Genomic DNA, 27,344 nt, shown 5'->3' with positions numbered 1-27,344 from the left:
AATACTTATTTATATTGAGTTTACCAGGAAATAGGCAAATCCTTAAACATGGCAATACGTGCAGTCTAAAATGAGAAGCATCTGTAGCATTTATCTGTAGCCAGAAGAATGTGGCATAAACAATAGGAAATACTGTTGCATTCATTTAGTACCAAAATTGAGGATCACCTGCCAGTGGTCTCAAATGACTGTGCTTCCTATGGGCTGGCAGGTCTTGGGGTTTGCTGTTTTGATTTGATTTGATTTAATATAATGGGGGAAAAGGTGATTTGAACTGTTTTGCTTCTTAGGTATGAGAAGGAAATGTGTCTGCTGTTTAAAATAAATTACAAACTGGATCTTTCTTCTAGATAGTTTGACTTTCTTTAAACTATGAGGATGAGTTTTTCACATTTTAGAGTGGTTATGTATTTTGGGGAAAAAAATTGTTATTTTTATGCACAAAACTTGAAAAAGTGCTTGAAGAAAATTGTTAGATATGAGGTAGCATTCCTTTGACATAAATTGCCTTTAATGCGAAAAATGTATTCAGCCAAACTTTGCTAGACATTGAGTGGACACAGCAATAATTACAGTTACATGGTGGCAATCTGTGCATATGTAATATATCGGTACCTTTCTTGCAGCATTTAAAAAAACCTAGCTTGGAAACACTGTACTATTTTTAATTATTTTCTAAGCATAGTAACTGTTTCACCCTACAAAGGAGGCAGTCTGCAGTGTGGTTACTCTTGCAACACAGCAAACTGCTGGGTAGTCAGATTTCCAGATTAGGGCTGCCATCAATTTTAGTTTCAGTTTGTCAATAGTAAAATCTTTAGGAACACTTCTGCCTAATGTTTTCTCCTGCTCTTTACTATGGCAGAGCAAGCATAATGGTAAATGTAGAGAAAATGGTGATGTAGTAAGAAACTTGCAAATCTCTGATCAATGAAATTAAACCAAATGAATCTTACTAGCAGAAAGTGTAAAAACAAGATTTTTAAATCTTTAAATAAGATTTTTAAAAAGAAATTTAAATTAAAAATTTGAATTTAAACATTTAAAATATGGTATTGGCTTTATATAGATTTGTATAATGGCCCATAAATCACTACATTTCCACAACAAAATTCAGGAACTTGCATAATGAAAATGTTTTCCTGAGGAATCTTAATTACCATGCATATTCCACTGGGATTTTGCAGGTAATTCTGTTGGGAGAATTATTTTATTGGTATCACTCCAATTGGTTGATTTTTTGATTTCATCTTGCTGTTCTGCTAGTAATGCTCATACCTGCTTGTCCTCATTGATAATTGAATGAAAAAAAGGCAGTTTCATTTTGGCCAGTTATTCTTTGTACCGATGTAATCTTCCTGATGCTTTCCTACATAACCAAGTGAAGTTCTGTGTTTTCTTCCCTGCTGTCTTCTCTGCCAATCTTCCTCATTGCTTTTAGTCCAATTCAACATTCCGGTGCTGCACCCGCTCACTGGCTGAAGCCTTTCTGCTCTCAGGTGATTTTTTTTCCAGTTCCAAAATTGCACGACTAACCCTGTTGTTTGAAAGCATTTCATTGTGTGTTTTGTTTTTATTTTTTTAACTGTTGGAGCAATCTGTGTGTCTGGTATATTAATGGAGCTTTGGCATGATGATTTAACCTGTTGCTGAGTTCACAGTTCTAGAAAAGGTAATGTTTTTCTCTCTCTGTCCATGCATGTGTGCCTCCCTGTGCCTTTAAGGTAAGTTAGGCAAGTAAAGGGTTTCTTGAAAGAACTTGTTAAAGCCTTCTTTCAAGAACTAAAGGAAAGATTTAAAATAAGGAAAGAAATATCTGATTTTCCAGGTTAACATGAACACCTATTTGCATCAAGCTCACACACCCAATGAACAAGCAGTGTCCCTGCTTTCCTACTGGAAAAGTGTGGTATAAAAGGTTCTATAAACAAAATAATCAAAATACTGCAAGTTCTAGTCTTCCACCCCAAGTGACATCGTAGGCAGGCCTAATAGTGCATGTGGTTCTCTGTCAACATGCCAGGCTCCAGAGGGCTTTGGTGTGAGTGGTTTTATTACCTGGGCCTTGCTTGGCACTCTGATGATTTGGTTTCTGTTGCTGCATGAGATGTTGCCACCCCTCTCCCACCATTATTTTGGATGTTTTTTTACATAAGGTCCAGTTTGTATAATCACCAGTCTAGAAAGGGAAATGAATCCCAGCAAGAACCAAGGGCTCAGGCTGACCAGCAAGTACACTGAGGGTCTGGCTGAGGACCCCTCTCAAAGGGAAGGGCCTTTGGGGATTGATCTTAGGAGGGGCCAAACATCCTCTGCCATCTTCCCTATTTCACATGCCTCAGGCAGGAACATGGAAGGCAGCAGGGCCAGAGCCCCAGGCTCCTTATCTTGCTGGTCTGTACATTTGCACGACTCAGCCAGTTGTATTTATTGATGTGGGTATCCTAAAGTGACTTGATGGCTCTGAAAGTCCCCACACTGTGCCCACACAGAATCTCTCAGTGTTTCAAACGTCATTTCCTGCACAAATGGCTGGGATGTGACTCCTAGTGTATTTCAGGGCTGCAGTGTGTTGTTATAAAGCTCAGCATGCTTTAATATGAAGGTCATGACATAAAGGTCTGCCATTTCAAATCACTTCCTATTGCTGTGTTTTTTACTCTCTGTTGCAGAGTTTTCCTTGCTCTTCCTGCCCAATGAGGATTCTGTCCTTCTCCTCCTAAATCTTCTGTCTTCCTTTTACTTTATATTCTTAACTGAATATTTGTTATTAAATATTAACTCTGTATTTAAATTTTCACATGGAAATTCTGTATTTTGCACATAGTGAAAAAAAAATTGTTATAGCTTTATTTATGATATCTGCTGTAAAAAAAAAATAAATGTAGTTCTTTATAAGTCTCCTTGTTTCATCTCTTCCTTTTATAAAAAGTTTCCTGGGTACAGAGACTTAGTAGTGACTTCACACTGGTTTTGCACCTTCCTCTTGTGGTGGATGCTGTGGTGTTACCCTGCTTGTGGCCTGAGCAGAGGCCTGAGAGTTTCACTGTGGTGGTGTCATTGCATGTGTGTCCCTTGTGATGCACATCAAGGTCCCCGAGGAATTTTCCCCTCGCTGCAGATCCAGGGTGACTGGTGCTGGGATTTACCCTTCCTGGGGATGAGGAGCTGGTGTTGGTGGGCATGGGGCACACACAAACAGCATTGTCCTCCTCTCTTTGGCCTCTGCTACCTTTCCTTACACTGTTATTTTACATATTAACATATGTCATAAAGGTAATAAGTTAATGTGTTTGGTTTTTTTGTTGTGTTCAGGAAAAGCAGGTAATAACCCAGGATAAATCTTTACCTTTGCTACTTGCTCTGGAGTGCTCTTCCCAGTACCTGCTGGACCCCTGGAAGCTGATGCTGGTGGTGACCCATTGCCTGTTAACAGTTGCCTTGCTTTATTTATTGTTTAAAATTTTATTTTAATTTTTGTATTTTAAGCTGCTGGTGGAATTCTTTTTAAATAGCAGATTCTCCAAAAGAGCTTTCTTAAGTCTTCCTCCCCTTCATTTTCTTTCTTTTGCTTACTCTGCAATTCTTAAGTATAATCTCTTCCTTTGCATTTTCAGGAAAAAAAAAAAAAATAAAACAACAAATCCTAGAAAGAATAGTGCCAAGAGTTTAATGGAAAGATTGTGTGATTTTATTTTTTTTTTAATGAATTAAAACTGAACCTCTCTGGGGTTGTCTGAATGACAGAAATTATTTTTTTTTCAAATTGTTTTTGCTAAAGACAACATCATTGCCAAAGAAGAACAAATGTTATTCTCAATTAACTATTACATCTTCCCTGCCAAAGGAAAAACCACCAGGCACAGTTAAAAGTTTGCTGTCTGAGAGGTAGATGATATCCATTATGAAAACATGGGCAACAAATACCACTGAGGACAATACTTGGCACTTAATTGTAACAGACAAATCAATTGGGTAAAACTGAATTTACTCTTTGCACAGTTTTCAGTTTTATGCTAAGGCAGTGGCACGGAAACATCAGAAGAGTATTTTTGCCTGCAGAAGGTGATTATTTGTTTGGCACTGAAATGTTGAGAGGCATCAGATGTACATGCTGTTCTCATAAAGTTTCACTCATTCCTGCTAAAATATCAGTGCAATATTGGAATTGGGGTACCATGAGAGTCTGGATTTAGTTCTCCCAGAGATGCAGAAGGCCCAAGCAGTCACATTACTAGCCAGTCCTGTCAGCAGAGGGACGTACCTCACAGCAGGCAGCCCATGCACTCGTGGACAAGGCAGGACACGGTGTATGGATAAGAAAAAGACAAAATGCTCAGCGTGAGAGGAGGAAGTTTGTGTTGGTTTCCTCACTCTTGGCCAAAATTATTACACAATAAAACCACACGTTCCAATTTTGCTGCTGAAGGGAGAGCCTGGTGGGGTTAAGGTCTGTGTGAATGTAACCAGCTCGTTGGAACTCCTTATCTTGCCATGTGAGCAGAGCTGCCTGTGAGCAGGAGACCTGGATCTTCCTCTTGCTCTGCTCTGGAGTTCTCCCAGCCCCACGGCTGCCAGCAGTGCCCCAAAAAGCTGTGATGCTGTGTCCCTTTGCAGAGCTGCAGTTGTTTAAATGAGAGGCAGGCAGGCTGCTTCCCTCTGGGCTCGCCCTGTCCTAGGTGCCTCCCCAAAATCCGTGATTTAGGAGCAGGGGACATCAATGCCTCTTTGCACAGGTGATGCCCTCTAAGACCTGGTGTCAGAGATGCCATTACAGCATGAAAAGGGCAGGCTCAGGAACTGCTCTGTCTTTCCTCCTCTTCACACTGCTTCAAATGGCTTCTGAGATTGTCTGTTGCCACTAGGGCCATTTGGATTGAAAATAAGTACAGAGATGTGCCTATTTTCTTTATTAAATTTTGGAAAAACCAGGCTAACCTTTCATTCTCAAAGCCAGGCAGCATTAACTGCCTAGGTGTCTGTTAATGAAAATCAAACATGTTAGGATTCACTAAAGGTAACCTACCTTTATTATAATTATGCTAAGCCTTTAAAACCTGCAAGATCTTTTTAATTTTAAACATACTTGATTTGAATAGAAGAATACAGACAAAACATCTTAAAATTGATCAAATTCAAATACCAACCTTTCATTAACTCTACTCAGAAGAGTAATTTATGTTCCTCTGAGTTTCTTCTAAATTGCTACAGCTGTAAAATGCCAGTGAAAGTTATTTCTGCTTGTCTTCCAACTTCAAGCAATGACTATGATCTGCATTTTTCCACAGCATTATGGCAATTAGTTACTATAATTGGCTTTAATTCACTTCTGGCTCACTCATTCCTCACATTCCAATCAAAACAATGAGTTTTGAAATACATTGAGTTCTGCGTTAATATTTATGTTTTCGAAGACATGACGTGTTTGCAGATGATTTGATTTTTTTTGCCTGAAAGATCATGTCACTGAAGATAAGAAGACATATTAATGCCTGATGCATATGTATTACTCATGTAAATATTTCCCCAATTCTCTTCCCTTTTCTTCATGGACTATGCTCACATAAAAAGAAGGGAGGCTTTAATCTCATCAGGTGGTGGGCTCCAAACTTGTTTGAAATGAATGGAATTTCTGAAATGTTTTTTTGAAATGTGAAATGGTGACATTTCCATATTGCTACAGTATTGAATTTTCCCTTTCAGCACTTGTTCTGCAGGTATTCATTCATTCACCTCTTTGTTTTAAGGCTTTTGGTGCTTTGAATCTGTGTCCAAAAATACTATTTTGACGGACACTGGAAACTGAAAGTGTTGTTGCTGCACTCCAAATTCAAAATTAATTCATGCCTTAATATACCAGACTAACACAGATTGCTCTAATTAAATATATATTTACTCTCAAATGATAGAAATAGTGTGGTATCATAGCAGGTTTTCTTTGAGAACCAATTTTTCCTAAAGACACATATTCAGTAGATCTAATAAGTTTCCTCTAAGTTTCTTTTTTTTCTCCTTTGTTAATTTTTGTTCAGGTTGTATTAGTACATAAATGTGCACTGTCTCCTCAGATGCATTAAAAAAATCACAGGAGTCTCTGACTGGCTTTGAGAGCTTCAAATTCAGTAGTTATATTTTGTGCCAGAATTCAGAAGTGTTTGTTTACAAAGTAGGTGATGGGCACTTGGGAGAAGTGTTTTGCTGCTGAAGAACTTGTGCAGGTGCTGGCATGGGCCCACAGGAGAGTGGCAGGAGATGGTCTCCTGGCACAGGGGCAGGAGAAGGGGGCTCATCCCTGCATCAGGGATGGAGAAGAGGTGGCAGGAAAGCCTCTGTAGGCAGTGATGGTTGAAAGCCAGGCAGATGATCTGGTCCTGCTGCCCCAAGAAGCTCAGTGCCACCCCATGGATAACGGGGGCAGCAGTTCCCCTTCATCTTTACCACATGTTAGCCACAACAAAGTGGAAATTGCTTCTGTTAGAAGTGTGAGGAGAAAGAAAGGGAGATGTGGCAAGAACTGAAATCTGCGGAATGTCAGCTGTCATACCTTTTGTAGGAATCCATTTCCAGGGGCAAAAACCTACCTGGTGGTATCTCAGGTGAGATGAAAAGTTGGAGCTGGGTCAGGGCATCAGTTTGGGAATGCTGCTGGAAGCCTGACAGCCTCCTAAGGCGGATCTGTGGGAAACCCCAGCGGGATGTCTTCATTCATATCCCTGCTCTGATACAGGCAGTGCTCCCATGCAGCTTTTTGTGTTTTCAGCTCAGGCTGCAGGATGCAGCTGAAGCTCTGACAGCTCTGAGCTTGGGTTTCACTTGTGTGAGCTACTGAGCCCTGTATTTCAGCAGCACCAAGGTCGAACCAAGCTGGAGGTGTTTCCCCCTTCCCTCTTCCAGTTGCACACGGTCTGTGCTTTCCTGGCCAGTGCTTTCTGCTCAGGATCTTGCCCCTGAGCTCACTGGGCTCATTTCAGCTGTGCTTGCGCAGCTTAGTGTTAGCACAGCTTTCCTGGAGCGCTGCTGTTTCGTAAGCTGGGCTCAGATTGGTTTTTTTCCTTTATTGCACACTAAGAAGTCAGGCAGTAAAGCGGGCTGGGTGTGCTACAGATCAATTTGTGGGCTGCTGACTGAGTTTCCTAATGCTGGTTTGTGATGCCAGCAGGTGTTTGCTTTCACCATCAGAGCTGCCCACGTGTGTGAGTAACTCCACTTTAGAGCTGCCCACTGCTGCCAGTGCCCGAGTCAGCAGCTCCATACAAGGCCAGGCAGGGCGCACTTGTCCTGTGGATGAGGGATGAGGTGACACAGTGTGATGGCAGGCCAAGAGCCTGGGGATTGCCAGCTGGGAGTGCAGGTTGGAGCCCTGCACGGGGCACTGTGCTGTGTCCAGCCCTGTGCCAGCCCTGGGTGCCAGGCACCCACACCCTGCTGACCAGAGGAGCACTCTGGATTTGGGTGGGACCTTTCACCTGAGCACCACCCCGTGCCAGTCCTGAGCGGCTGGGGCTGTTCTGGGTAAGTGCTGTTGTACTGTTCCTGCTTCACAGCCCTCAGCATGGCAAAACATCACATCCCCACTGCAGGTTGGGACAACTAATTGTAGGAGCTTTCATTCTTCCTGCCTATCCCCCAAAGGAATTGTTCCTTGTGTGCTTTTCTGTAGCTATGGAGCAGGGGTGGAGCTGTCTGCCCTCAGGGTAGGGTCTCCTTTCACTGCCAGCAGCAGGGAGGGATAATTTCTTGTCCCTCTGATGGCCCTGCTGGGGCATGTCCACCTGGTCAGCCACCAGACCTTGTGTTTGGTGTGTGGGGACCCCCCAGCCTGAGCAGATCAGGAGTTCTTGGAGGTTTTTTTCTGGACCACCCTCCCCACAAATACTTTGTTCCTGACTGCCAGTATCTTGAGTGTGTTGTAGGCCAAAGAGGAAAGGTAGATATAATTTTAAAAGTTGTTGTTTCCTGGCTCTGTTCATGCTTTTCATCTGCCTTCAGGGGTGTTCTCTGAGCTTGTGTGAGTTTTCATACTTCGGCTGACTTGGCAAGGTTCGCTCCCCCTTTCTTTCTTATGTGGGGCTCCTGTTTGGTCTGACTCACTTTAGCCAAGAAATCCCACAGGATTTGCTTAAAATTTAATCCCCCTCACATGACTTAAAACCAGCTAAAGAGGAGGAGGGAGGAGAAATGTGAACACTTCTGACTGTTTGTGGCCCAGCAGCGTCCACTTGATGGGGAGCTGGCTGCAGCTGCCTTGGTTGGGGATTTTCAGTGGAGCATCTTTGACCATTTTTGTCCATGTGGGGAGAAGCCAGTCCTTAGAGGAGCTGATCAAAGCCAGCTGCCCTGGGCCAGCTGGTGTCAGAGCTGCTGCACAGTGCTGCTGGTGGGGAGGGGAATGGTTTTTGGCAGAGCCTTTGTGCCACTGTGGGCAGCACGTGCTCTGCCTGAGGTGGGGAGGAAGCGGCTGACCCGGTCCAGCTGCCCCAGCAGGAGCTTGGCTCTGCCCGAAGCTGGCGGCTTCCCAAGGCCTTGTCACCTCCGTGCCAGGTCACAGCAGTGTGATCTGGCTTGGCAGATGAGTCAGGAGCAGCAGCAGCCCGGCTGGAGTCAGGCTGCCTCGTGGGGCAGCACTTGCAGCACCAGCAGCATCTCCTGCTCGTGCCTGGGGCTGGGGGCACTCGGATGCTGCAGTAGCCAATGCTGTACAAATCAGAGAAGGTGTCCCGGGTGGGTAGGGCTAACCCCCTTTGGAAAGGGCTGTTCTTTGTCACTGGCACACTGCTGGGCACGTTTCTGAAGTGGAGCCGTGCCAGGGACTCCCGGGGTGTTTTCATCAGCTCAGCAAAACCCATTGTAACCTCACCTCTGAGCATGGTGTCATTGCAGACTTTCAGCTGTAAGAATATCCATGGAGCTCGGGTCTGGAACAGGCAGCATAATACAGACAACAAAGATCCCTGCACTGCTGTGCTGCATTGTCAGCTTTGCCCTCATTCCCGAGGAAGAAAGGCAACCCAAAGTATTAGCAAAACCTCTTGAGATCCCAGAGTCCCTGATCCCACATCCCAGGAGATTGCTCTGTTCTTGTTTCTGGACCTTGGGATGACTTTGGCTCTCCAAATGGGTTGATCCAAGGCACAGTTTTGGAAGAATTTCCATTAGAAGAGGCAATAAGTGTGGGGACATCAGGTTTCACTGCCATGTGCCTGCCTTGGGCACAGAGCCTTTGTAGGACAGTGATGCTGCATGAAGGCCCTATTAGATGCTGAAATGCATCCAGACTAAATTTGCTACTACAAAAAGTCATTTAAAAAAAAGAAAAAAGGTAAAAATGCCTTTTGGAATATGTTGGATTGTCACTCTGTAAGCAATGTGAATTTTACAAGCCTGTCATTGAGAGAATCAGGGTTACACTGAGCTTTGAGCGAGCAGAAGAGCCGTGCTGAATTTGCCTGCTTTTGGTTAGCAAGACAATGCCTTGAGCCTGTGAGCTTCCTGAAGGGCTCAGCCAGGGAAAGCATCTCCAGAGAGATGGAGGGAAAGGTCTTTTATGATGTCCTTGTCCCTCACTGCTGTATCTCTGACTAATTAGATGCCTGGTGCAGACATTTCTGTCTCAAATGCAAAGGTGAGCTGGCACAAGATTGAATTGGAACACTTGAAGATTGAATGAAAACACTTGACATGACACTCAGTGGAGAGAAAAATGATGTTTTAAAGGAAAGGGGTTTGTATCTGTACCTGTCCTTGAGGTCTGCAGGGGCTCTTTGGCCAAGCCCATAGATTGGAGTGAGTTTTGACCAGCCCTGACCTCTGGGTGAGAGCCAACCCAGGTACAAGCCCTGCAAGCTGAAGCCTTAGGAATACTTCTCATTTACCACAGGGCTTAGCTGGATCCTTGCCTTGTAAGGAAAACAGTTGTTTCTCTGTCCATGTGAGGAGGGCGAGGTGAATTTTGAAATGCAGACAAAGGATAAATTGTTTTTATCCATATTTTTCATCGTGTTTGAATGGGAAGGCCAGATGAATATGTGATTGTTCTGTTCAAATCACTGGCTGTGTTGCTGCTGTTAAGTAGCTGAAGGCAGCTAAGCTTCACTGCTTGCTAAAAAAAAATTTAAAACCCCAATCACCAAACAAGCAAGCAAACAAACAAAAAGCTCCCCCACAAACTCTAAAGTCATGTCCTTTGCTCTAAATGCAAGTCAGTCAAAGACTGGGGTAGGGTTATGGATGAGAAGGGTCGTCATATGTGAGTGACAGCAGCGTAAGGAGGACGTTAACAACAGCTGAAGGAATGGAAAACATAAATTCCTTTAATCCTACCAGCAAGTTGGAGCTGTGTACATGCAGACCCTAAAGCAGCATGAGCACCCCAAGCTATGCTGGCTGCAGGACCTGCAGCTCCTGACCAAGCAGAGCCTGAGGGCCCTGCACCCAACAGCCCCAAAGCACAGGCAGGATTTGGGAATCAGCACACTGGCTCCTTGGCTGGCTCGGGGAGCTCCAGCAGCCACAAAGGGCACAGCACTTGCTGCCAGCACGTTTCCACTGAAAGCACTGCTGAGGGACTCTGGTGGCGTGTGCTGGTGTGACAGACCTGCTCTGACTGTGACACAGCACTGACATCTTCTCACTCATGGCATGTCCATGCTCCTCCAGCCCCCCTGGGGGTCAATTGAATGTTTTGGCCAAGGATTAGTATGGCCAGTGGAGCAGGCAAATTCCCTGCTGGAAGTCTTTATTGTGCTGAGGCACAGGAAGCAGGAAATGTGGAGTGAGCAGGATGGAAATGAAACTTACTTCATTTCCATGGTGCTCACTCCACGTTTCCTACCTCACACAAATGCTATTTGGAGGCACTGTTTCCTGAGGACTGGTGTTTCCTCTGCTAAGAGCCCTTGCTGCCACGCAGAGCTCAGTGGCATGGCACCACTTCACACAGGCAGGGAACAGGGCTGTGCCTTTTCCATCCTGCACGTGGGATACCTCTGCAGCTTTAACTTTTCATAAAGCTCACTTACTCTGGCTCAGTCTCTTGGCTTCTAGTCAAAAAATCTCCTGTCCTGGGGAGGAAATGATTAGGGTGCTGGAGCATCCCTCTCATGAGGACAGGCTGAGAGATTTGGGCCTTGAGAACAGATGACTGACAGGGGACCTCATCAAAGTCTACCAGTATCTGAAGGGAGGGTGAAAAGAGGGCAGAGGCAGGCTCTGCTCAGTGGTGCTGAGCACTAGGACAAGAGGCAATGAACAGAAATTGGTGCACAGGAGGTTCTGCCTGAACATGAGGAAGAACTTCTTTGCTGTGCAGTGGCTGTGCAGAGGAGCATGTTGCCCAGGGAAGGTGTGGGGTTTCCTTCACTGGAGATACTCAAGAGCCAAGCACAGAGTTAGGAAAGGATTCAAGCAGCAGCAGCCTGAAGTCCTTCACTAGCATTCTGAGGTCCTGGCAGTCTTAACCTGCACTATGATGGGAATCAGAGAACTGATTCCCTGGTTTCCACCCTGAAGTCAGAATTCCAGAAAATCAGGGTCCTCCTGCTGAGCCTTGCTGTGCTGACATCTCACTGAGCACCTTGCTGGTGCTGCAAGGATGGGTGGCTGTTCAGGATTCAGGGAGAGCTGTGAGGCTGGAAATTTCTGAATCACCTACTTCTAATTTAGCCTAACGTCTGTCCAGGAGCATAAACGTGTGCATCTCCCTTATGTAAGTACTCAACCTTTGGGCCGATTCATCCAAAATTAGTTCACATGGCCCTTCTTCTCTACTTGCACAAAATAAGAGCTGTAAAGAGGTCCCGGATTTCTTTTTGAATGCTTTGTTTGTATCAGAACATAACTTCTCCTTTTGGATCCTCCTCAAACACGAGCAGCAGCACTGGCCTGCGGCACAGTCGCAGTGGTGGCTGGCTGGATGTGTTTGCACTGCTGTGGGAGAGCAGGTGATGACTGCCAGGTGGGATCCAGGCCTGTGCAGCTCTGGGATTTTGTTTGGATTGGCCACACTCTCCCCCCACAGTGCTTACTTGAGGCTGGCAGCAGCACATCCCTGCTGCCTGAACTCGTTCCGGACCCATGTTGTCCTCAGGGATTGAAAACTCTCCTGCTTCTTAGGAGGGAACACTCTCAAAGCCTACAAAAAATCCCAATGATGTGGGAAATCTCTGCTTTCTGTTTGAGCCTGTTAGCCCTGTGATGAGGGACAGAGGTTCTAGCATTAAACTTTCCAAATACCCTGCAGAATGTGTAAGCCAGTGTAGGAGTTAATGTGGGGGTCCCATGCACTGAAACACCAAGATGGCCCAGTCTCTGCTTTTATGGAGCTGAGTGCAACATAATTTATTCAATTTATATGTCTCACTAAAATACTGATAAAATATGTTAGTAAGGAGTGGGTTTACTTTCAAATCCTAGAGTGGTTTGGGTGGGAAGGCACCTACAGAGGACTGGTCCAACCCCCATGCCATGGGCTGAGGTGCTGGGCTTGGACCTGGTTGGTATCAATGTAATGTATGTAAATGTATGAATGTAAACTTAACCTGCTCAGAAAGGACTTTGCAACTTTAACAGCCTTCTGAGAGCATCAGCTCCTGGGTGCAGAGTTCAAGAAGGGGAGAGACTGTGATGCCAGAAAAAAATGTACAAAAAACCCCCAAAAAACAAGAAGAATGCCATAGAAAAAAAGCAAGCACAGAAGTTTATCTCTTCAGAGAGGTAATAGTGTCATCCATCACTGTCATCTGTTTTCCTGGATGGCACCCTGAGGTCCTTCACCAGCTCTATTATGTATCCCTAATGGTTGGAAACTTGGATGTGCAGCAAGCTATTTCAGGGGGACGTGTTGACTGGAAATGTGTTCACATTCAGGAACCATGGGAATCACTGTAGGTAGTCTGTCTGTCTGTCTGTCTGTCTGTGGGTTTTGATGGTCTCCAGCTGTGTGTCTGTTAGTCATAAACATGTTTTTTCCTCTTTCCTGCTAGCGTGGCAGGGAAAGCATAGTGAGTAGGGTAGGAAGGAACATACTAAATGTTCAAGCCAATGGCAAAACTGACTTTCTTTAGCAGCCACTTGAAGTGACCTTGGGCGGTGTTTATTGCCAGCATGGCTACAGAATTTATAGAAAGAGTTGCCTAACTATTATTTGCCTTTGCTTGCTCTGATTTTCATGTAAAATGCACCATCTTTTAAGGAAAAAGTTGCCTTGAAGGATTTGGGGTTTACAAATTGGCTCAAAACACTGATTTTTACTTAGCTGCTGGAGCCCACAGCATCCTTGGGTAGGTGGCCTGGTTGGGCCAAACTAGAAGTCAGACATAAAAATCAGAGAGGTGTGAATTTCTTCCCATCTCCCAGAGGAAACGAAACCTCTGCAGCCAAGAAACATGTGGCTGCTGTGGTGCTACTAAGCTGGATGTAGGGCCTGAACACGTTCAAGGTAAAAACTCCTGCAAGGAGAAGGATGGGGTGAGTGCACTCCTGCAATAAATGGAGGCACTGCAAGTTAAATAGGAGTTTAATTGATGTTAAATAGATGGCTTGCTCCAGCAGATTAGAAAATAAGCCATGTCCCAAGTTTGGTATTTTTCTCCCAGTTACACAGGTGTAAATTAGAAGCACTGGTGTTGAATTGGATACAGTAAAAGCACCATGCATGGGCAGTGAACCAAGCATAGCCACTCTCCTGGAGCTTGTCCTTTCTCCCTTCTGCACCCAGCCCCAGGGAACTTTGCAGCTGAAATGTTTGTATCTGCTCGAGTGGGAGATTGTGGGTACATAAGGTTGCTCAGAAATGAAGGATTTCACAGGGAGAAATGATCTCCTGTCTTAATCACTTGGGGTGAGCAAGGTTTTGTTCTTTATTCCCCTTGCCTGAATGTGAAGTCCAGGGACAGCGCTGTTCAACTGCTGGGATGCTGCTTCTTTTCACAAACCAGGGTCTGTATTCACTGTACCCAATCAAAAATAACCTGAAAGCTCTGTGTTTATTTTGCTCACTCCTGCTGTCCTAAACTGACCTAGACTTGCAGCGTGAGGCCACCCAAGCAAGGCTGGTTCATCTGCCTCCTGCCATACACACAGGTGCATAAGGAAAAGAGCCCACAAATCCCTACTTGTGTGGCTGGCAGGTGTGGCACTGCTGCCACCAGGCACCAGGCTGATGTCCATCCCACTGAGCAGCTGCAAAAGCTGAGGCTGCTCCTGGAGGTTCCTTCTTTCTGGATCCAAGCTGAGGAGCCCTGACAGGGCTGTACTGGGCTGGAGGGGTGTTTTTGCTATGCCAGGCTGTGGGAACCCCAGCCTTACTCTGGGGTCCCATGTGGTGGTGAAATTCCTCCTCCATCCCGTGCTTCCAAAGAAAAACAGTGCAGGCTCTTGTTGTTCGGTCTCAAGGCAGTTTATTGGTAGTTATCTAAAAGATTGTCTTCTCAGGCTGCGGCTGCTTGGTCAGCGGCCTGGGTAGAGGCACACACACACCCTGACATCCTCCCTGTCTGCTGTCTTCTTCTCTCTCCTCGCCCAGGGCTGCTGCTATCTTTTATATGATATATTACGTATTACATGTTTATAGTTTTCCCCCAATACCTACTACCTATATCACAAAGTGCTTTTCTACTCTAAACCAATCTGTGAGTGCCAACATCACCAAGAACATGGAGGCAAGGAAGAAGAAGGAGGAAGAACAGGATCAGCCCACTTTCCTCCATCTTAGAATTTCTGACCCCCATGTACAAAGTAAAAACTCCCCTGTACAAGTGTTAACCCCCCCCCCCCCGTACAATACTAAAAAAAATTCCCCTCTGTTTTATAACTACTTTTACTATACTATCTAACCCTTTGTGACTGCTTGTTCCACCTTCAAAGTTGGTAACTCATTCCATGGCTCAAAATCAAAATCACAGCTGTTTCCAGCTGCCTGCCAGGGTCTAAAATGCTTCTGGACCAAGGCCTGGAACCTCTAAAAATGTCTGAGAGACATTTTGAGTTCCAACACCAGGCTGTCTGTGCGCACACCTTGCCTGTGCTTTGGGGACAGTGCAGGACCCCCAGGGAGAAACCCCCTCAGCCAAGGACCACTCAAGCACAGGGGTGAGGTGCCCCGTGGACTCCCTCCTCCCCTAACAGCCTGCTGTCACCTTTGTGCCTTCACAGGCTGCTGCCTGCCTGTGGCTGACGAGCCCACCTCCCCCAAGAAGGCGAGGAGCATCCCTGCACACCAGGAGCTGGAGCACTGGTTCTCACCCCCGTCCCCCGAGTGGGCCATCGTGAGGGTCATCCCCGAGGAGGAGATGGCTGAGCACAACCTCCTCGCTGTTCGGGTCATGGTCACCAGTGATGCTAGCAGGTACCTTAAAATACAAGTAAACCTGTAAGAGCACTTTGGTTTTCTCTGGAACGCGGAAGAAAATCGTAACAAAATATAGTATGTACAGCTAGGGGGACTGGGAGAAAAGAACCAAACAAAAAAAACCCCACAAATGCTCAGAATAACAATTGTTCTTAGCCACAGCCATAAATCCCCACAAGGCACATGAATAACTTTGCAGGAAATGTTCAAACATTCCCATCCCACACAGGGGCCAGAACCAGAGGGATAAACGTTGCAGTGATCAGCTTGGGTTCAGCTTTTGGAATGGACAGTTTTTGTTACACAGGGATTTGGGCAATGGGTGTGTTATGGCAAAAGGTGCATCCTGTGACGTGGCCACCTCCCACCTTGGGCCTCATCCTGCAGCTCCACACCCTAGGCCTCTCTTAGGTTTTTTAGAGCCTGCTCATCCCTAAGAAATCTGAAATTTGATGAACCTTGGGGAGCTTTCAGAGGAAGCCTAATTTCTACATACTCATGAGAATATATTTGCTTTTGGGCAGGGTTCTGTGGCGGTTCATTGCATCTAAAGATTGGATTGGTATCCCCTGATTAAAGCACTTTTCCTTACTGAGAACTAAATAGTCAGAGGGGGAGTGAAAAACAAAAAGGAAAAAAGAAAACCCAAGAGACCAACGGTTACAAACACTGCTGCTCTGCAGGGAAGCTCATTCAGATTCCTGACACCCTCTAAACACCCACTTGTGCTGCTGGGTGCAGCTTTTGGAGAGCAACCTTCTGCTATTCCCTGAGGTGGTTTTAAGTGAGGTTTGTGCTCTGTGAGTGCTGGCTGCTCTTACAGGGAAGGATGAACCTGTCCACGAGGAAATGGAGAACACAAGGAAGGGTTTCCTAGCTGTTTGGCTTGCATCCCCTGCTAACACCCTGCAGCTCGTGGTGCCTTGGTGGCATCCAGGCAGCGATGAGAGCTGGCTAATCCCCCTGATCAGAGGGATCAGCTCCTTCCCCCGTGGCTGGACAGCAGCACCCCTGGCTGCCTGCCAGCAGGACGTGGCACAGGGGGTGACAGCACAGCCCGTGCCAGTGGCACCGAGCTAAACATCCCACTGTCCCCTCTGCCTTGGACTGCTCTAGCAGGACAGTCCCTGCCTGAAAGGGGGGACAAGAGAAAAACAGCAAGTGACAAATGGCACTGCTGAGCTGGCTGCAGGGAACTCGGTGGGACTGGGAAAATGACCCGTTTGGTGACACAGCTTTGCAGTTCAGGCTTTAGGTACTGTGAATAATGACCCCTGTTCCAGCAGAAATGAGAGGAGAAACCTCATCCTACAGCACTTACCTCCTTGCTGGCCAAGGAAAATACACATTGTGCTCTTTAAAACAGAAAGATATCAATCAATGTTAATGGCAGGGCTTTTTCTTTTCCTTTGGTGTGGCGTTCTGCCCGATCTCAGTGTGGCATCTCTCCATCCACAGGGTCTCAGCTATCAAAGCCTTCAAGTATTTATACTTTTACATATATATGTTTATGTCTATCTGTATGGTTGACATTGCTTGAAAGTCAGCTTAAAAAGTGTGTTTTAGCATGGGATTCGAGGCCACTCTGTTTCAGCCTGCTGAGAGAGCAGTGCACCTGGAGAAGTGCTCACTTCCCTGCTGTCCTGCCTGCCCTGGCCTCCCAGTACTGCTGGTTTGATCTGGGTGAAGCTGGGGGCCAGGACTGCTGGGTGCTACCCAAATGTGTGGTTTTATACAGGCCTGCAGCCTCTCCTTTTCCTCTTCTTCCTCCTGAGTTGTGCCCTGGGCTGTGACAACAAAACCCTGCTTTCTTCTGTATAAACTCAGAGCAGCATTCTCCTGCCACGCCAACAGGAGTGCTCACGGTGTGAGCTCCTTTTGAGGCACAGCTATTCACCATCACAGTAAATCTAAGAATTAGCTTGGCAGTATTTTTTGCATCCAAAGAGGCTGAGTGGGATCCTGCTGCCATCATGTGTGGCAGTGGGAATGTGGGCACATCAGAAGAGCTGATGGTGTCTGTTCCCTACAGCCTTGGACTTCAGAGATGAAAGAAATGGCCTGATTATTAGAAAAAGGGCTAATAATCACCTCAAATAGTTGTTGTGCCCTGAGGCAAGTTCAGGATGTGCATGTCATCCACATGTGTGTTTACGTGGTGTATTTTTAATTACATTTACACAAGGGCTTGCCATAATCTGCCTCTGTGATCAGCTCAGGTGCCTTCCTGCACTGCTCAGTGTTACATGGACTGGCCCTGCAGCTTCTAGTTATTAGGAGAGTTTGTTTCCTTCTTTCCTACAGACAGTTTTTGCACATTTGAAGGCTGTTTTGGTAGCTTCACTCAATCCTCTCTCTCTAGACTTATGCTTAAAATTTTCTCCAGCTTCTTGACTCGGCTTTGCTTGCTGGGTCTGTGGCTGTCCTCACACCTCTCCTCTGGGCTCCTTTCTCCTCTTATTTTCACAAATCTGCAGGAAAAAATGTGAAAAGTGTAGAGTTCTGAGGCTTGTGCAGTTTCCAAGCCCATCACAGCATTGCAAATGCTGTTTCCCTTAGTTCATCCCGCTGCACAGCCTTGCAGGCAGAAATGCCTGGCCTTGCTGTGTGAGCAGTGAGAGGTTGCACCCCACTTTGATTCCAGGTGCTGAATGCTGTGGCTGGGGGTGTAAATCCAGAGTCTGATGGGAATGGGATAGCTCAGCTGTGTAGCACCTACAGCAAATCACAGTCCTGTCATAATGGTGATGAAAGAAGGAAAATGAGGACATCAGCTTTGGCTGCCAGGCACTTCTTCTGAAACACCCACACTGCTGTTGGCGCTCATGCTGGTGCTTGTTGCACCTCCTGAAATGTCCCACTACCATATTGCCCTTTTCCCTGTAGCTCTGACCTGGAGTCTGATTTCAACGGGGACTCCTCGAACTCGGAGGTGAGCGAAGGCCAGACATCGCTGCCGGAGCCCCCTGCCTGCTCCAGCCCCATCCAGAGGTGGGCATCACTCACCAGGAACCCCGTGGTGCCCCAGGAAAGCTCCAAAACATCCAAAGTCGCTGATGGTAAGCAGTATTCTGACCTGGGCGTGCTCCAGCAGCTTCTCTGGGGGTGCAGGTAGGACTAGGGGAGACTTTTCAAAGTGGAGGGTGCTCCCTGCATTGTGGCCAGGTTGTCTTTTGGGGGGGTTTTCTGACATTTTTGTGCTGTTACTTTGTGCAGGGTAACCTGGAGCAGTTGTGCCTCGTGCTTGGCTTGCCGGGCTGGGATGAATGTTTTCCCATCAGTAAAATGTTAGGATGGTGTTAGGCAATGCAGTATCTGCAACACTGCCTAGGCAAGGGTGAGGCTGGGAATCACTAGAGAGCTGTGCTTGCAACAATTTGGGTTTCTACAGGTAGCTGCTGCATGGTTTTGTAGCCAGTGAAAGCACAGGGAGGAAAGGATATAGCTAGCAGGGAGGCGAGAAGATGTTTGGGAACAATCTGCCTTCACATGGAAAGAAACTTTTCTGGAGCTGGTCAGAACTAACAGATGTGCTAAAAACAGCCATCTGCAGAAAATAAAAGGCCACCAGCATTCGTTTCTTCCCATCTCCCACTACACCCACATTCATATATGCATTTTTAATCCAAAAAAATGTGTGGGACCGGGATCCGTGGGAGGTGCCCGAGCCGCTCCCGCATCCCGCGGCGGGTGCGCGCTGCCCTCTCCCGGCTGCAGGCTGCTCGGAATGCTGACCCCTGGCACCAGGAGCTGGGCTTCTGTTCCTCCACTCCTCTGCTTTCCCCAGCCCCGCTTTTGCTCTCTAGCTTTTGCTGCATTAGCTGACCCTGTGTCCCTTCTCTTTCTGCTCAGCACTCCAGAGAGCCAACAGCTTGCAGTCCACGGCGTTAAATAAGTATCAGAATTGGAGGAGAAAAATCCAAACCAGTGAGTAGAGCTTGAGAAGTGATTGTATCTTCTCTTCATGCTGTTTTCCTGTCTTTTCGTTGTCTGTTTTCCCTCCTTTCCTTTAGAATTTTTGTAATTTTGAGTCACTAGTTACTACTAGTTTTGTATTTTGAGTCACTAGTTGAGAAAACAGTGATCTAAAACACATCAAATGTTTCTTTCCATTTTCTTACCCTTAAAAGATCAGACTCCCTTTCTTTGTGTAATTATATCCATCAGCAGGTGGTGTCCAATTCTCCAGATGGGAACACACACCCCTGTCCCAGAGCTGCAGATTTTGTCTCTAGCCCACCTGCACTGATTGCTTTTGATCAGGTGGGACACTGTCTAATTCTCCAGATGGGAACACACACCCCTGTCCCAGAGCTGCATATTTTGTCTCTAGCCCACCTGCACTGATTGCTTTTGGTGGGACATGGGGTCTGACCTGGTGTCACTCATCAGAAGTGCTCCTGGAGATCCCTCCTGACACACTTCCACAGGTGCTCTGTCACCTCTTTCCTGTTGGGAAAAAACTCCCTGGTGATATTTTTGGGTTGTTGAAAGGGAGAAAGCCAATCCCAAGAGGTGAGATGGTGAAAATAAGTGTTAGTGCTTCTTTTCCTCTAGCAGTTCCCCTTGGTTTGGGCTGACCTGCTTTTCCCTGTGGAAATCACACAGGACTGCAGTGATTTTGATAGAGATTGTGCTCTATTCACTCCTGAAACAGAATGTGGTCACCCCCCTCAGCTGAAGGTGATAGATAACCTTCCTCCTGGGCTGGGGTCCCCAGAAAAGACACTCACCCTTGGTTTCACCCCTGCTGCTTGGAGCTGCATCTCCCTCCTGCCTCGGCACAGCCCTGAGCAAGGGCACACAGCTTCCTGCAGTGCCCTAAGGACCAGCAGGTTCCTGGCCTCACCAGAGTGGGGCTGGAGGAGTTTACCAGCACCCAGAGCCCCTCAGAGCTCTGCTGGAAGTGCATTTGTGTCTGGGAGCTGGGGGGTTGGCAGACTGGAGTGTGAAACACGTGAAAAACGTGCGGCACAGGACTGAGTGCCAGAGACAACAGGATTTGGCAGTGGTGGGGACAGCTGCTCTTTAACCCTGCCCTAAGCTGCCCTCTGCAACAAGGGGCATTTCTGCTGCTGCTCAGTGTCCTGTCTGCCTTCAGAGAAGTTATGGCTCTGCTTCTGAAACAAGTAGGATCCCTGTGCCCAGAATGATCCCTGTGCCCATGTGCCACTGCTCAAGCAGAGGCATTTCAGCTTGCTTGCATTGAATGCACAAGAAATCTTGGAGATTATTTGCAAGTACCCACTTGTGGGATGGATTTTTATACCTCAAGTGATGAGATGAGATGCATTTTTTTCTTCCTGGCATCAGCTTTGCCTTCAAGTCAGATGCACATGAGCACTGTCACTACCCACCCACGTTCCCCTGGAGACCACGTGTGGGATAACTCAGTAAATCTCGGGAGAGCACGCACAGGGCTGTTTCATGGTCCTGACAGGAGGCCCCCACCAAGCTCTGTGAAGGTCTGTCCCTGGAGAGGCAGACAGACAGAGGAGAGGCAGGACAGGGCTGCATTCCCTGGAATTCCCTGCAGCCTCTGAGAGGCTGTGTGGGGTGTCCCACCCAGGGAAGGGCTCCCCAATGCTTGGAGGAGAAGGTGGAACAGGGTGTCCTCAACGTCTCCTGGCATCCCCTGAGTAAAGCACATGGGAATAGGCACAGACATCAGAGTTTGGCTCCACCAAAGGCTTGGATTTAAAGTCTTGCCTGAATTGATGTCAGTTTTTAGAAGATCAATCAATAATGATTCCTGATCCAGGTTTGTATGTGGGGTAAGAAAGATTTTTAGAGAGGAAAGCAGAGAAACTGGAAGGAGTGTCATTCTTAATTCTGACTGATTTTCACCTTGTTCTTAGCAAGGGCATTATGGTTAGCCAATTAATTTTACCATCATTTTGTTAAAATCTTCCGTGTGCCTCAAGGGCTCTAGAGGGAGCTAAAAGCCTTTGAGAGAGAAGCGATGTGCTGCAGGAGTCTGCCTGAACCTCAAGCATGCTGTTAAAATGAGGTGTAAAGCACAGTCAGCATACACTGGGAGCAGAATAAAGGCTTTTTTTACTCTCTGGAGGAAGACTGTAAGTCATAGTTTCTATATTTAATCCAATTTGATTAAAGAAATTCATATGATCATCAGTCACATGAAAAAAAAATTCTGTCTCCTTTTCAGACATATTTCCCTAAACACATATGTTTCATAAACAGCACGGGGTAGGCAGCCAAGGAGAGGAAATCAGTGTCATGGCTATATTGGCTGAAAGGCTCAGGGCAGGATATTACCTTTCAAAACCTTTAATCCCCATTGCACGGCCACAGGGAACGCCGTGCTCTTAATTTATCTTGGGATTTTGGGCCAGGAAGATCATGATAGTGCCCTAGGGAACTTTGTTTTTTTCTTTTTTTTTCTTTTTTTTTTTTTTTTAATCCTGTTTTGAAAGCAAAGCTGAAAATACAGGTTCAGCATCTTGGTGGGAATGAAACTGTTTTCCCTGTGATAGATGGGGAGCTGTGGCTTTGTGTGCAGGCCTGTCCTTGTAAGCCTGCCTATGAGACCTGGGGTGAGCAGCAGTTCTCCCCTGGGGTATGAGCAGACCCCTGGGTTTTATGAGGGCTGGAGGTTTTATCCCCTCAGTGTCCTGAATCATGACATTTGCTCCTGCCAGGAGACTCAAGGCTTTAGTGAATCAGGCTGAAGCCCCCTGGCTCACTCATGCAGGTGGTGGTGGTAGTGGCTTTTTAATCCTAATTGTGCATCCTCATGTTTTCTCATACTCAATTACAGAATATAAAGGTCAGCCCCTGCTTGCCATCCCTGCAGGAGCTCCTTAACAGGCTCCAGCACAGTGTGTCTCTCCAGTCTTGATCAAACACAACAAGACTGGGTACAAATAGGTGAGACACTGAGAGGAAACTCAGTCTCCCTCCCTGGCTTTGCTGAAGTCCACATGCAGGAGCCATCCTCTCTGTCTCTGGAGTGTTGCTTTTGTCCTTATGCACCTTTTAATCCCCATGTAGAAGAACCAAAGTTTGCATGGATTTCAGAACTAATGGTTGGGTTTGGGAGTTAATAACTGAGCTGTAAATATACTTGTCGTGTTATAGCTGGACATGATAATATCTTGGATCAGGGATACTTTTGTTTATCCAAAGATTATTTGTTATGTAAAATTCCCATGGGCACAAGTAGTGGAAAGTTCTCCTGCCTCCCCTCAGGTACAAATTGCCTCCTTTAGTAATTAATTACCTTGCCTGGTCCTAGGAGAGGCCTGCTGTCCTGGCTTGGGAGACTTTTTTCTGTCCTTACTGCCTGCAGGCTCCCATTTTGTCCCCATTCTGATGGACAGCCCTCTCAGAAGTCATCCACTTTCTTCATTTCTTGGAGTTACCCAAAGTTCAAAAGTCACAGGTTGTTTTGACTGCCTCTGCTTCTGAGGCCTGAAGGCCCTCTGAAGAGGGCTGGCTTTCCAGAAAGTTTCCTGGACCTCAAAAGCTGCTTCACTACATCCAGCCAAGAAGTGGGAGCAGTTCACTGTTGAAAATATCAGCATGTGTTTGGCACAGCACACACACACGTACAAGTGAGGCACAAACTTCAGTGCTGCAGGTCAGTCCTTCAGGCTCAGCTCCACCCAGGAGGCTCTTTCATCTTCTGCTCTTCCTCTGCAGTGGCAGACTTCATTTCAGACCAAGTCAATGCCAGTGGGAAGGTAAAAGCTGTGTCTTTTGCAGGCTTTCCTCTGCTGTCCAGCAAGAAACCTGGGCTGCACAGGAGGGACAGCTCAGCCAGCTGCCAGAGTGGTGCTGCAGAGGAGCGCTCCCAAACACAGGTACGGAGGAGAACTGAGCAGGGCACAACGACTGTGACTACATTGGGCATCTCTGCCCTCAGCAGGCTATCTCTGCTCCTTTTAGATAGCTTTGGTCCACTGAGGATGGAGTCAGACTTGTGCTGTACGTAGGGAGGAGACTTGGATTTCATGTCATCATTCCCAAATCAAGCGGCTGTGAGAGTCAGGCCTCAATCATATGAAGAGTTAGCCACTAACTTGCTGCATCAGTCATAAAATCACAGAATAGTTTAGGTTGGAAAAGGACTTCACATCTCCCACTGCTCAGGAGCATCTTCTGTGTCCTTCCAGACCTCTGATTTCCATGGTATTTTCTGAAGGTTTTTTATTTTTAGGTTTTTTAAGGGTGAGGAAGGGCGGCCCTGCCATGGGTGCAGCACTGCAGGAGCGTGACTGACCATCCTGAGCAGAGAGCAGCACGTCCCTGAACTCCTGGAGCCAGATGGAGCAGGGTCCAGCCCACAACCCCTGTGCCCTGCACAGTTGTCCTCACCCTTGGGATAAACATGACTAAAATTACTTGACCTCAGGGCCAGTGCTAGGAAAAAATCAACTCTTCCAAATCCACGGTGATGGCTGAAATCCGGTGCAGGACAATGGGGGCCAGGAAGGGAAGGTCCCAGGAGAGCAGAGCTGCACAAAGCTGCCAGGCCATGAGGAGAGGTGACTCCTGCTCTATCAGCACTGCTTAGTGGCCTTTTTCTTGCTCTGAAAAGCAAGGATTAAGAGGGTGTTTATTTGTTTATTGTGTTTCTTACAATTTTTTTTTTAAATCCTGGCCAGTAACAACTTTAGTCATCAAACAGAAGCATGAAACAAAGTGCAATCATTATTGCCTTGCTTCTGATGCTTCTGGGAAATGAAAATTCAGACAGATTAATGGCTTCACCCATGTGAATTTGGGTATCTGGCACATAAGTGGAAGCAGGAATTCAATCTTCACACCATCCATTATCACATAGCATTGATGATAAAATGCCTCCCTTTTTAGAAGGAAGAACTCTAGTTTCTACATAAAGTGGGTGTTTATCCCTGTTGCTACTTTCAGCAGAAGATTTTGGTGGCTGGAGTAATGAATTTAAACCCTTACCAAAAGAAAAATAATCACAAGAGAGAACTAATTTAATTGTTTAAAACTACCATTTTACATTTTTATAATCTTCTCTGGGTCATCTCTTCCATTCCTACCTGTGCTACATAAACATGCAATATTAGAAAAACATTTAGAGAGGATGAATAATAGTCTCTTTTGCTTGCTCAAAACTCTAAGGTGATGCAACTGGAACACACAGGAGAATAGAACATATCTGCTCTTGTCTGTTTTCCTGGAGATAGGACTGTTTCTTTATAAAGAAAATATTAAAGGTAATTCATAAAGATATGACAGATTCTTAGCATGAATAACATTATTTTTAGACTATTAAAATTTCCAGTAGTATTAGATCTCTGCTCTTAGAGAAATATTAGCCCTTTAGGGAGAAGAGCTTTTCTCACATTATCATTGACATGTGTATTTGTGTATAAATTAAATATTATGTTCATTACTATTATGTTGAGATTAAAATGGGATAAAATATCCTATGAAATAGAAGCTACACAAAGCAGTGTTTTTATAACCCTAAAATAATTTTTTTTAATGCACTTCACAGTTGGCTGCTTACAAGAAGCCACCAGAAATTCTAAGAGGACATTTCAAACCCTGCAGCCCAGTATTTCAAAGAAAAGAAGAAGCCAGGGAGATGCCTGAAGACACACATTTCTATGTTCCCCACTGTTTTTTCCAGAGCAGCACCACAGGTTCTCCACAAACACCTCTTTGCAATGAGGCATTGGCTGCTGATTTTTATGAGCCTGAAGACACAGACAGTGACACTGGGACAAGCTCAGCCTGGGACTGGAAGGAAAAACCACGGAAATACACCTCTGAGCAAGAGCACTTTAACAGCAAGGCAAAAGAACTGTCAACTCTGTATTTGAAAGAGAAAGATGGCAAAAATACCAGGCACCCAGAACAAAAGCTGGAGCAAGAATTAAAGGAGGCAAAACAGAAGCAGGGGCTTCATAAACAGCAGCCCTTGTATGGCTCAAACAGGACAGACCCAGGTGGGAGCAGTCCAGGGTGTGGAAACAACAGAGCCCCGTGGGCTCTGGAGAAGAAGGATGATGGCTGGAGAAAAGAGATGTTCAAACGCTCCAGCTGTCCTGGGCCTCTCTTATTTGCAGATGCTGCTCCACCAGCTCCATCAGTGGACACAAAGGGTGCTCTGAGTATTCCAGATGTGGTTCCCAGGGAGTATGCAGCCGCCCAGCCAAAATCCCCACTGAGGCTCATAGCCAATGCTATCAGAAGGTCAATTTGGGAGCCTCTAACCTCAGCCCCAGAAGGATTAAAGCAGGACTTGGACAGCAAAGTCAAAGCCTCTTCAGAACAAGCCTTCTTCAGCTTCCCCAGCACTGCTGGGTATTCCCTAAGCCAAAGGAACAGGAACAACAATAACACTCAGTCACAGGATCCTAAAATAAGAGAGTGGGCAGGAAAATATGTAGGAGATGGGAACCCTAACTCAAATCGATCTCATTCTTCTGTGGGCTCAGAAGGGCTATCCCTAAGGGGTTACAGGGAGGAGGTGTCTTTCACACCCCACAGACCTTCCAAGACAACCCATATACCTCAGAAACCAGCTTGCACTAGGATGGAGGAAGTCCCAGGACTCCTAGAAAAGTTTACCTTTGAAGACAGTCCTCTAGGGACTCCCATGGATGAAATATGTATCCGTAAGAAAAAGTCCACTCTTCTTTCATCTCCAGAGCCCAAGAACTCCTTCCATGACAGCCTGGATGACACTGCACAAAAAGGGTCACTCTTCAATAGACTGAGAAGCAAAGCTCTTGAAAGGGAACAGAATTCCTTGGTGTCATCTCTGTCCGTCATTAAGCATCATTCTCCAGAAAGGTTGTGTCATCCTTTCAAAGGTGAGGACCCCAGTGGAATTACTTTGTTATTATTATTGCTGTCATCATTATCATTATTATTATTATTACTATTGTGTCCTATTACTATTATTATTGTGTAATATCATTTAACATTTAAAAGACCTGTGCGTGACCATGCAGGCACACATCTATGTTTAATGTGTGTTTAATTTCTGTTATTTTAATGTGTGTTTAATTTGTAGTTATTTTCTACGTAAGGAAATATAATAAATACAATTTGTAGCTAAAGTTTAGGAGTTGCTGCAGATTTAAAGGAGTGGAGTGGATTTGCAAGCAGAACCAGCTTGCTGGACTGAAATTTGGTTTGCCGCTTGCTGTTGTTGGGACATGTTTGGGTCAGGGAATTGCCCTCAAGAGGTGGAAGGGGTGGCAAGGCAGAGTGGCATGCTGGGCAGAGCAGCTTTTGCAGTGACACTGAGTTGTGGAAGGGGGACAAGAGCAGGCAAGCAGAAGTGGCACCAAAACCTGCCATTTTTGCAGTGCAGAGTAAATTTGTTTTCCCCCCCATGAGGAACCAGAGACTGAAAGAGCATGGTTGCAGCAGCAAGAAGTTTTGCTCTGTGTTAGTGCTTCCTCAGCAGGTGTCCCCTCAGCTCTGCTGTCATAGTGGCCATGCTGTAGACATACTTTTGGGAGCTTTGCAGTGTCATTAAGATCCCCTTGTTGTTCAATTTGAGAGGAGAGAGCACCTTATTGACCTTCTCTGACCTATTGTGAGTCTATCTGGGCAGTGATTAAAAGGCATCAATTTTCTTGTTTGCCTGCAAAAGCAAAGTTAGTATTAAAACTGCAGACAAGTCCAAGAAATATTGATGCCAGACCAAGAGCAATCTGAGTGATCATAAGCTCAGAAAGAATTAAGTGCAGCAAAGATTCAGATGTGAAATATGAGGCATGAGAGCTGCACCCACCTTTCTCTGTGGTGCATCTTCCCAGTGCAGAAAGTCTCAGATATTTAACTAAATAACCTATTGAATTTTGTCAACACACCTGTTTGTCTCTTGCTTTATGAAATTGCCACCCAAACTGTAACCCCAAAATCGCTGCTGTGCCTCAGCAATAAAACCTGTATGTAGAATGCAAAGTCACTGAAATGTTCCCAGGGAGATGCCAGATCCTTTAGCATCCCTTCTGCTTCAGAACTGCCACAAACTGTG

General features: G+C 46.0%; 1 protein-coding gene across 10 annotated transcripts in view; it reads left to right on the top strand.

The window, feature by feature from the left end:
* MICAL2 (microtubule associated monooxygenase, calponin and LIM domain containing 2) overlaps nt 1-27,344 on the top strand; it is a 119,563-nt gene that overhangs the window by 73,283 nt on the left and 18,936 nt on the right. For all 10 annotated transcript variants that reach the window (XM_085579743.1, XM_085579750.1, XM_085579747.1 and 7 more), the window contains 5 exons: nt 15,151-15,343; nt 18,233-18,405; nt 19,199-19,273; nt 23,075-23,172; nt 24,843-26,166. In XM_085579743.1, coding sequence (XP_085435869.1) covers nt 15,151-15,343; nt 18,233-18,405; nt 19,199-19,273; nt 23,075-23,172; nt 24,843-26,166 — 1,863 coding nt within the window. The remainder of the gene's footprint in view (nt 1-15,150; nt 15,344-18,232; nt 18,406-19,198; nt 19,274-23,074; nt 23,173-24,842; nt 26,167-27,344) is intronic.

The sequence above is a fragment of the Lonchura striata genome, chromosome 5 (genome assembly GCF_050655825.1).
Source record: "Lonchura striata isolate lonStrDom1 chromosome 5, ASM5065582v1, whole genome shotgun sequence".
Classification (NCBI taxonomy): domain Eukaryota; kingdom Metazoa; phylum Chordata; class Aves; order Passeriformes; family Estrildidae; genus Lonchura; species Lonchura striata.
Note: the sequence above shows the minus strand (reverse complement) of the source record. Positions and strands in the feature narration are given on the sequence as shown.